At 40.2% G+C, this 10,703-nt stretch overlaps 1 protein-coding gene and 1 non-coding gene across 2 annotated transcripts; both read left to right on the top strand.

Moving 5' to 3' along the window:
- The first annotated feature begins 5,331 nt into the window (after positions 1 to 5,331).
- LOC117133116 lies at positions 5,332 to 5,438 on the top strand. The gene has a single exon (XR_004456957.1). It is a non-coding gene; the product is annotated as a small nucleolar RNA R71 (small nucleolar RNA).
- A 3,175-nt stretch (positions 5,439 to 8,613) lies between these two features.
- LOC103860315 lies at positions 8,614 to 9,254 on the top strand. The gene has a single exon (XM_009137902.3). The coding sequence runs from the start codon at positions 8,728 to 8,730 to the stop codon at positions 9,001 to 9,003; it is 276 nt and encodes a 91-aa protein (XP_009136150.1). The 5' UTR covers positions 8,614 to 8,727; the 3' UTR covers positions 9,004 to 9,254.
- The last annotated feature ends 1,449 nt before the right edge of the window (positions 9,255 to 10,703 follow it).

A 10,703-nucleotide genomic window follows, 5' to 3' on the forward strand; every position in this document is an offset into this window, starting at 1 on the left:
TTATTCTCTTGATTTTCCATCTGATTCTTTGGTGAAAAGTTCTAAGATTTATTGATAGTTCTCTTTCACTGAAGAGAATCATTTGCTTGAGAGATCTAGAGAGAAAACACCTCGTGAGCTTTTTTTTACTTCTAACTTGTTTATTTAGTAATCGCAAGAACAAGATGTTCGGTTAAAAGGAGAAGTAGACAGAAGAAGATCCCACAGAATTACAGATTTAATTCTTCTACAAAAGCTTTGTTTGGAAAAAAAAGTAAAAGTTTTTGAGAAAAGATAACACATTGGCTTTTTACAAGTTTGATTATGTGCAGGAAAAGACGCAACCAACCAGGCTACTGAATATGCCTGTTATGAGAAGCATAGAACAGTCTAACCGTCCAGAGATGAAGAAAGTCATGACTATAGCCGTGATGAGAAAATGATTTCTCAGTGATTTGATGTTAGGAGTTTTCAAGGCTCCTAAGACAAATGTTGTAGTATAGAAGATTGTCGAACCAGTTCTGAGGGATATCAAAGCACTGAGAATGCAAGTACTCACTTAATCTAAGTGCAACCAATGATTTAGATGGGTTTTAAACTATGACTAAAACTAGAAAGCAATAACAGAATGATACTTTCTTGACTAAAGGAAAAGAGAATTCATGGGCATAGGGATTAGACCTTGGGTGATCAAGTATCAAACTAAGGATGGCAAATGATCAATCAAACTATCAACCTTAAGCCTAGACACAATTCTAAGCAAGCTCTATGTCTAGATGAATGCTCATTTGCTAACATATCTCAAACATCAAATGTCTTTGGTTGAATAATATGAAAGCAATCATTACTAACAAGTCTATTAGCTATCTTAGCATCTTTAACAACAAATGTCTTTGGCAAAGTATACTAAAAGCCTAGGAGAGTTGTCTCAGGCATTTCATCAAACACCTTTTGGGTGGAAAATGTCTATTGATCAACTTTTGAGTGGCCAACTCAGAAGATGCATTATGAATACTCTACTAGCAAGGAACAAGAATGATCTACACTAAAACATCCTAGAACTAACCTAATCACCCTTAATCTCCCTAACCCATGAATTCAAAAGGTGATTACTCACTAATCTCCATGATTCCTCTTAAACCCATATTGGATTTCAGATTAATCATGTAGAGAAATAGATAAGAAATCAACAAGAACACAAGAACATAACAAATCAAAACCCAAGAGATGAACTTCTCAAGAGAGTTCTTGTGTACTTCTCAATAGATAAAAGATCAAAAGATCATCTGCCTCTGGTGGCTACAAAAGATGTTTAAAACATAGGTTTTTCCAAGTGCAAAACGTGCATAATGAAATGACCAAAAGGCCCTTAAGTAAAATAGAAATCGAGCAGATAATAGGCGCGGAGCGACCTCGGCTCGTCGCTCCGACAAGTCGCTCCAGGCTTCGGGAGCGACCTCGCTGGGTCGCTGCGAGAGGTCGCTCCGAGAGCGATTTCTTGTCTCCGGGAACCAAGATGGCGAGCGACTTCTCTCTGTCGCTCTGGACAGGTCGCTCCAAGCTTCGGGAGCGACCTCGCTGGGTCGCTGCGAGAGGTCGCTCCGAGAGCGAGTTGTGTGTCTCCGGACGTGAAAACGCGAGCGACTTTGTGCAGTCGCTCCAACGGGTCGCTCTGGATCGGGAGCGACCTTGGTAGGTCGCTCTGAGAGGTCGCTCCAGGGTCATCTAAGACTGTTCGGAGTAATGAGAACGCGAGCGACTTCATGGCGTCGCTTTAGGAAAGTCGCTCTGAGAAGCGGGACACAGCGACTTCGTGATGTCGCTCCGGGAGGTCGCTCCCATGCTCGGTTCGTCCAATGGTCACCTTTTCACCTCTTTTGAGCTCCAAATAACCTCATGTGGTACTCCAGTACCTAATAGAGACTCATGTATGCAAAATGCAACCTAAACATGTCTGAATCCTAATCTATATGATGAAAATGCTCATGGATGAATGGATAAAACAATGCAAATATGCAAGATATCAACTCCCCCAAACTTGTTCTTTTACTTGTCCACAAGTGAACTTTCTAGAACTCATAGGAAGAGAGGTTGAAGGTGGGAGCACATAGCCAAAAGAAACACAACTAGCACACTCTCTTATTACACTCTAGCTTCTCTAGGCCTATCTTAACTCTTTTTGTTCTTACACTCATCATCAAGCATCCACACATTCAAATCAACCAACTCTCACATTCATTAAGCACAAAACATCAGGTGAATTCTTGCAAATGGTCAGTTGGTCCAAGTCATTTGGTTGGGTAAGGGAAGGCTTTTATTCAAGTGATTGAAGAGGTTCAAAACATATGATCTTTAAGGTGGTTTACTCTCAAAACAAGTAGCCTTGACATTGCACATAATATATCTAAGAAAGGGACCAACTCATGCATACAATGCTCAATCTCCATTGTTCTACCCTTTTCCCAAACATACAAATCACACAATCATTTCCCAAAGTCAAACCCTACTCACATCTCTCACCAAAAGATCCTAAGAACTTTAACTCCTTCTCTTTAAAATCTACAAGGGATTTTTCACAACCTCAAAACATTTCTTAGCTCCTAACAACTTTGCTAGCCCCCCTTTTTCTTTTCTTTTTCTTTTTTTTTCTTTTCTCTTTTTTTTTTCGTTTTTCTTTTTCCTTTTTTTTTTTTTTTTTTTTTAGGCTGGGGGCCAAGACTTTTCAAAACTTGAGCTAAAGGCTTCTATACTGGTCCCAATAAAACAATTCACTTAAGCACAAAGAGTCTATTCTTTTCCTTTTTCATTTCTCCCAAATCATAATCACAACACTCACCCCCACCTATAGCTAGACAATAGAGTGTCCAATCTAGCAAGAATGAAGATCAAGCATTGTCGTTCCCGATACTCTCAACATTATGCACATGTAAGACTTTTCGAAAAAGGCCTCACTCATCAAACAATGAAAGCTTAAAAGGAGGAAAAGGTTTTGGGAGTGGTCTACCACTAGAGTTTGTCAAAAAAGATTGGTATAAAAGATGTGACAACTCAAGTGTGTATAGCCATGACTCAGTACACAAGGGACCATGAGCAAGAAGCATTAAGTTCGTTCAGTTCAAATAAGGTTGTAGTTGGCTTCAAAGACTGAGTTTCAGCAATCAACAAGTTTCAGGAAGAGTTTTCAAGGCTCGAAACATACAAGTCTTTTTGAGAGGTGCAAAAGCTACTCAGGTGCAACGTAGTGTTCTTTACAAGGCATTTAAAATCATTGCTCCCAATGCAAGTGAATGCAATCTATATGCTCTAGACTCTCCTAGAAATGCAAATGATGCAAACTAAATGATTGTTTTTTTTTTTTTTTAATATGCAAATAGGTATGCAATGCATGACTCAATGAAACAACATCAAAGCAAACATGATCAAATACTTGGTACCTCCCCCAAACTTGAGTTACACAGTCTCTGTGTTGTCAAGTAGAGAGAGATACCGAAAAGAAGACTAATATGCAAAAATGAAATGGTATATACAAGGGAGTGTGGTGGGTTACCTTCTATAGGGAATGAGTAGAGGGAGATGCTCCCTCCTCGTCGTCCTCAGGTGGTAACTCTTCAAGGTGCTCATCAGCAGGGTGTCCATCTCTTCAATGTAGAAGGCTTGCCCGAACACAGTTGGTTTCCTCATTTTCCTCTTGATGTCAAAGTGGAGGATGTTCTCTTTACCCAAATGGAGATCAATCGTGCCCTCCTTCACATTAACAATAGCTCCTGCTGTAGCTAAGAATGGCCTTCCTAGAATCAATGGATCTTGAGCCTCCTCACCCATCTCAAGCACCACAAAATCTGTAGGTATCTCATACCTTCCAATCTTCACAGGGAGGTCCTCTAAGATGCCCACAGGATACTTCACTGAACGATCAGCTAACACCAGAGAGAGTCTACACTTCTTGTACTGAGTGAATCCAAGCTTCTTTGCAACAGACAAAGGCATCAAGCTGACACTAGCTCCCAAATCGCAGAGACTTTTCTCAAATACCATAGGTCCAAGAGCACAAGGTAGTGTGAAGCTTCCTGGATCCTCTAATTTCTCTGGAACATCAAGCCTCTGGATGATGGCATTGCACTCATGGGTAAGAATCATCATGCTTCCATCTCCTTCTTCTTTGCAGCTACAACATCTTTCAGGAAATTGTTGTATTGAGGAATCAACATGAAAGCATCGATGATGGGCATTGCAACCTGAGCTTCACTCATTTGCTTCTCAAACAGAGCTTTGTATTTCTCTAGCAGCTGCTTCTTGAATCTACCAGGGAATGGAAGTTTGGGTTCATAGGGAGGAGGAACAAAAGAACTTTCACTTGCTGGAGTAACAACTTCACCATCCTTTACTGTCTTCTTCTCCTCTCCAACCTTTCCTTTACCTTTGGCTTCCACTATCTTCTCCAAGATCTCGTCATTGATCTTCTCATCAACAATCACCACTTCATCATCTATGTTGATGGCAACCCCCTCACCTAATTTCTCAGCATCCTTGGTGAGGGTTCTAGGAGGTAACTGCTTACCACTCCTAAGGGTGATAGCTTTGGCCTCCTTGGGATTTTGGTCAGACTTTCCAGGTAGAGATCCTTGCTGGCGATTCTGGTGAGTGTTCATGGAAGCAAATTGATTCTCTAAATTCCTGACTGTAGAAGCAAGGTGTGAGAATTTGTTGTTGAGCTCATTGTAGCTCCCATCAATCTTGGAATGAAGGTTCTTCAACTCATAACCAACTTGCTTCTCACTTCTAGTCTGAGACTCCAAGATTTGCTTCAGTAAGGTATCAGTGCTGCTCTCTTGAGGAGCAGAGGAACCAGACGAGGGGTTTTGCTGAGGCTGATAGCTGCCTTGCTGGTTGTTTCTTGGCGGATAGCCACTCTGTTGGTTGTTTGGATAGGATTTCTGTTGGTAGTTGTTGTACTGAAAGTTGGGCTCCTTTTTGTACCAGCTACCATTGTTGTTGATGAAACACAACTCCTCTTGACCTTCCAAACCTTCAACCTCATTGACAGCAAGTGGATCTTCCTGCTTGGAGTTACCAACAAACTTCAGCTGCTCTTGGGTTGCTTTTTCAGCAATGAGTAGGTCGATCTTGTCTTCCAAAGCTTTGATCTCTTTCCTCGTCTGCTTATCATCTGTTCTACTGCCTCTGTCGTGGTCTCCACTGTAGACTGCATCACTCTTTACCATGTTGTCAACCAGCTCTTCTGCATCCTCCTCAGTTCTCCCCAAGAAGAACCCATTGCTAGCTGTATCCAGTCTGGCTCTGTACTTAGGAAGAGCACCACGGTAGAATGTGCTCAGCAAGCTCTCCTTAGAAAAGCCATGGTGTGGGCATTGAGCTTGGTAGCCCTTGAATCTCTCCCAGGCTTCACTGAAGCCTTCCAAGTTCTTCTGTTGAAAGCTGGAAATCTCGTTTCTCAGCTTAGCAGTTCTTGAAGTAGAGAAGAACTTCTCCAAGAATGCTTTCTTGCAGTCATCCCAAGTAGTGATGGAGTCACTGGGTAGAGACTTCTCCCACTGACGTGCCTTATCCCCCAAAGAGAAAGGGAATAGCTTGAGCTTTAAGGCATCTTCGGACACACCATTGGTTTTTGACAACCCACAGTAGCTGTCGAACCTGTCCAAGTGATCAAATGGATCCTCTAGAGCCAAGCCATGATACTTGTTGTTCTCGATCACGTTGAGGAGTCCTGATTTGATCTCAAAGTTGTTGGCTGCCACAGCGGGTGCTCGGATTCCCAATCTATGACCATGAATGTTGGGGCGGTCGTAAGTGCCAATGGGTCGAGCTGCTCGCTGTTGGTTTTGAGGTATGTCTCCCATATCAGTACTCAATCTCTGCAAGTGAGCCTGTTGCTCTTCTTCTCTTCTATTTCTAGCACACTCTCTCTCTAAAGCTCTGATGTCTGCAGCTATTGGAACTAGGTTTGATGGACCCCTGCTCCTCAAGTTCATACACCTGTAGATTAAAGGGAGGTGAAGAAAGAGAATCAGTAACAAAAGAAAATAAAAATGACTTAGTCTCAAGCAAGTGACTAAATCTCAATGTTCAAATCTACTCAGAATTTGGCAACGGCGCCAATTTGATGTTAGGAGTTTTCAAGGCTCCTAAGACAAATGTTGTAGTATAGAAGATTGTCGAACCAGTTCTGAGGGATATCAAAGCACTGAGAATGCAAGTACTCACTTAATCTAAGTGCAACCAATGATTTAGATGGGTTTTAAACTATGACTAAAACTAGAAAGCAATAACAGAATGATACTTTCTTGACTAAAGGAAAAGAGAATTCATGGGCATAGGGATTAGACCTTGGGTGATCAAGTATCGAACTAAGGATGGCAAATGATCAATCAAACTATCAACCTTAAGCCTAGACACAATTCTAAGCAAGCTCTATGTCTAGATGAATGCTCATTTGCTAACATATCTCAAACATCAAATGTCTTTGGTTGAATAATATGAAAGCAATCATTACTAACAAGTCTATTAGCTATCTTAGCATCTTTAACAACAAATGTCTTTGGCAAAGTATACTAAAAGCCTAGGAGAGTTGTCTCAGGCATTTCATCAAACACCTTTTGGGTGGGAAATGTCTATTGATCAACTTTTGAGTGGCCAACTCAGAAGATGCATTATGAATACTCTACTAGCAAGGAACAAGAATGATCTACACTAAAACATCCTAGAACTAACCTAATCACCCTTAATCTCCCTAACCCATGAATTCAAAAGGTGATTACTCACTAATCTCCATGATTCCTCTTAAACCCATATTGGATTTCAGATTAATCATGTAGAGAAATAGATAAGAAATCAACAAGAACACAAGAACATAACAAATCAAAACCCAAGAGATGAACTTCTCAAGAGAGTTCTTGTGTACTTCTCAATAGATAAAAGATCAAAAGATCATCTGCCTCTGGTGGCTACAAAAGATGTTTAAAACATAGGTTTTTCCAAGTGCAAAACGTGCATAATGAAATGACCAAAAGGCCCTTAAGTAAAATAGAAATCGAGCAGATAATAGGCGCGGAGCGACCTCGGCTCGTCGCTCCGACAAGTCGCTCCAGGCTTCGGGAGCGACCTCGCTGGGTCGCTGCGAGAGGTCGCTCCGAGAGCGATTTCTTGTCTCCGGGAACCAAGATGGCGAGCGACTTCTCTCTGTCGCTCTGGACAGGTCGCTCCAAGCTTCGGGAGCGACCTCGCTGGGTCGCTGCGAGAGGTCGCTCCGAGAGCGAGTTGTGTGTCTCCGGACGTGAAAACGCGAGCGACTTTGTGCAGTCGCTCCAACGGGTCGCTCTGGATCGGGAGCGACCTTGGTAGGTCGCTCTGAGAGGTCGCTCCAGGGTCATCTAAGACTGTTCGGAGTAATGAGAACGCGAGCGACTTCATGGCGTCGCTTTAGGAAAGTCGCTCTGAGAAGCGGGACACAGCGACTTCGTGATGTCGCTCCGGGAGGTCGCTCCCATGCTCGGTTCGTCCAATGGTCACCTTTTCACCTCTTTTGAGCTCCAAATAACCTTATGTGGTACTCCAGTACCTAAAAGAGACTCATGTATCCAAAATGCAACCTAAACATGTCTGAATCCTAATCTATATGATGAAAATGCTCATGGATGAATGGATAAAACAATGCAAATATGCAAGATATCATGATGTAGAAAAATTGATGATCGGTTCAGTAGACAACACTACTAGTCTGCTATGCAGACTTGGAGAAAGAGTGGCGACAAGAATTTAATGTTGTGAGAAGAACAATCAAAAGAGAACAGCCACGTGTCTATCCTTAGCAGCTGATGCAATGAACCATGAGCCAAGTTGTTCAAAGGATACATCGGCTAGTCAAGAGCCAAAAGCAAAACTGCTTTTACCCCTCAGCCAAGAAACTAGAGGTAAAATCAAAACTACTACCTTAAAAAGTGTGCTAATGAATCTCTTATGTGTTAAGGCAGAAAGCAAGATACAAATGACGTGGCCATGGTTCTTAAGAACAACAATGTGGAAAAAGATAATTTTCAGACTCTTTACCATCTTCCGAATTAAACGCCCCTAGTCAAAGGAGATTTGTTGGTGACCGGACGAGTTTTGAATGTTCAATCCAAAAAGTAGGTAATGAATAACGTGAGAACATGTTCCACACTAGATATTTGGTTCATAACAGAGTGAGCAGCCTTTCATTGATAGAGCAGTTAGCAATGTGACGAGTTCAAACAATGGTGAAGAAGCTTTGTTTGGAAACTAAGAGGCATCACGAAGCTTCAATGGTTGACACAATGGAAAATTTGTTTTATTTATTTGTCAACTAAGTGTCGCCTTTCAAAACCTAAAAATAAATTCCACTCAGTTTGGTTTTGTTTCTTGTCAATTATCCTTTAAGAAATGGGAAGAGATACCCAAGTGAACCAGACCCCACCATCTCTCTTAATCATGGGGTAAGTTTCTAAAGCGAACCCTCAAGTTTCTGTCTCCACTATCTTCTTGTTTTTTCTTTCCTAAACTTTTTTTTTTTTAGAAAAATTAAAACAGAATAATATTCATGATAAACACAAGCACTACGACTACTAGGTGATAACAAATTAAAAAGGAATTTTCCCAATTGGCCACTTGCACTTTTTACCCAATAAATACCCTCATAATCTCGCTTCTCCTTCTTCAAGAAACTCGTTGCTCTCTCCAAATACTAAAACTGATACTACAGAACAAAGGAAGGAGATGCTGAAGATGTTATCTGTGTTACGACGAAACCTCCAAAGTCTTCGAAAAAGCCCGCGTGTTGCTGACGAAAGTGCGTTGCCTTCAACGACCGTTAACGGAGACAGGAGAGAAAACGGCGTGATGATGAAGTTTCCGTTATCGATCATGTCATGCTTTGCGGTTCCACGTGGTAGCAGGGCTGATGGTGTGTGGGTGTCGGGAGATTACGGAAGGGTCTCGGAGGTTAACCATCTCATGGTTTGTGATGGCATGAGATACGCTCTCTTAATGTAATTATCCACTTTTGTCTCTATACTCTCTATACATCGATCGATCGTTCTTCAGTACCCATTTGGTTTGCTTCTTCTTTTGTTGATGGATGGTTTTAGTTACTATTTAGGGAATCTAGTGAGAGATATACAGTGGGTTTTCATTTCACCCTTTTTTTCTTTTCTTGCGTCCATGAGGCGTTTGTTAATCCAGAAGATTTCATAGGAATATTTAACTTTTCTCTTTAGCAAAAAAATAATATTTTAAATTTTTTTACTTTGACATTTAACCCCAATTAGGGCAATTGGCCTGAACGCTGAAACCTTTTAATGTCTAGTGTTATTGGTAAGATAACTACCCACGGTCATGTTTTATTATACAACTTGGACAATTTTGAACTTGATAAAAAAAACTATTAAAATAGTGCTAGATCGATGTGTTAGATAAAATATGTGCACATATTATTTATTGGTCAAAGATCATCCAGCTGCAAAAATGATAATGATTTATTTTGCCAAGAATTGGATTATTTGTCATATAATTTTTTTTAGGTCAACATGTTAATTAAGATTTATTACAATTGAATTTATAGAAAATATATAGTAAACTAGTAGCGGAAAAATGAAAAACATCTAAACATCACTATGCAAAACGCAACAAATGACTATGAAAAGTTAAAAAGGACTTAACACAAACGAGTAGAAAAACCAGTCTTTAAAAACTTCGACCGCTACATGAGTTGCGAAGGAGAGTTTCTCTTAGCTGCTTAGCTGCCATGAGTTACAGATTTAAGGTTGTTAATTACCCAAAATCTCATCCGCTCCTACTGCTTCATTCAAGTTCTGACTCTACTAATCTGCCAAACAAGTCAAACGACTACAAACTCCCTTTGAAACAAGATGATAATGCTAACAGAAAGAAAACTTGGCTTGGTCGAACCCCGAGATCCTGGATAATTTATCATACAGAATATTAGATAATAAAGAAAAGTGTGTTGCACAAAAAAAAAAGTGTTACAATCGTGTACTTTTTTAGTTATGGCTTACTATAAAAATTGGTCAACATGCATTCTACGGCTTTAGTTTCGAGTAATGACAAATCAATGGGATTAGTTCAAACCATTATCCCAATACAGTATTATATACTTTAACAAAATAGAGCTTATACGTTAAATCACTTTGCGTTAACCTCAACATTACTATGACGTTAAATCACTTTGACTATTAGAGCTTAATAGATATAAATATAATCGAGTTGGTATAGTCTGATCCACCAAAGTTTGTCGTCTAGTCATTTGTGTTACTAACGCTGTTGTATTATAATAGTGTGTGTAAACTGTAGATGATAACAAAAATTGGTGTAACATGATGGGTTAAAGATGGGTCAAAAATGAAGTTTACCTAACGCGGGATAGTAACAGGATGCGGAAATACTCATGTCCATGTTTAGTGCGACACAGCATGAACCGACCCTTTTTTAATAAATCATTGCCAAATTTAATTTTAAACAAAATATATTGCTGTTACGTTATGTCGACTACAATTAGGATAGTGATGTTCTCAGTGCGGTTCGCTCTATGAATCATCCCATCATTGTAATTGACGTTTGTTAATTGTTTTCTTTTACATGATTGGAGAATTTACAAATTTATAGAATCTAGATTGTACTGAAACCCCCTTTGCTACATATTAAAGATTAATTAAACCATTGCTACTTACATTTTA

This window comes from Brassica rapa, chromosome A03 (assembly GCF_000309985.2).
Source record: "Brassica rapa cultivar Chiifu-401-42 chromosome A03, CAAS_Brap_v3.01, whole genome shotgun sequence".
Taxonomy (NCBI): Eukaryota; Viridiplantae; Streptophyta; class Magnoliopsida; order Brassicales; family Brassicaceae; genus Brassica; species Brassica rapa.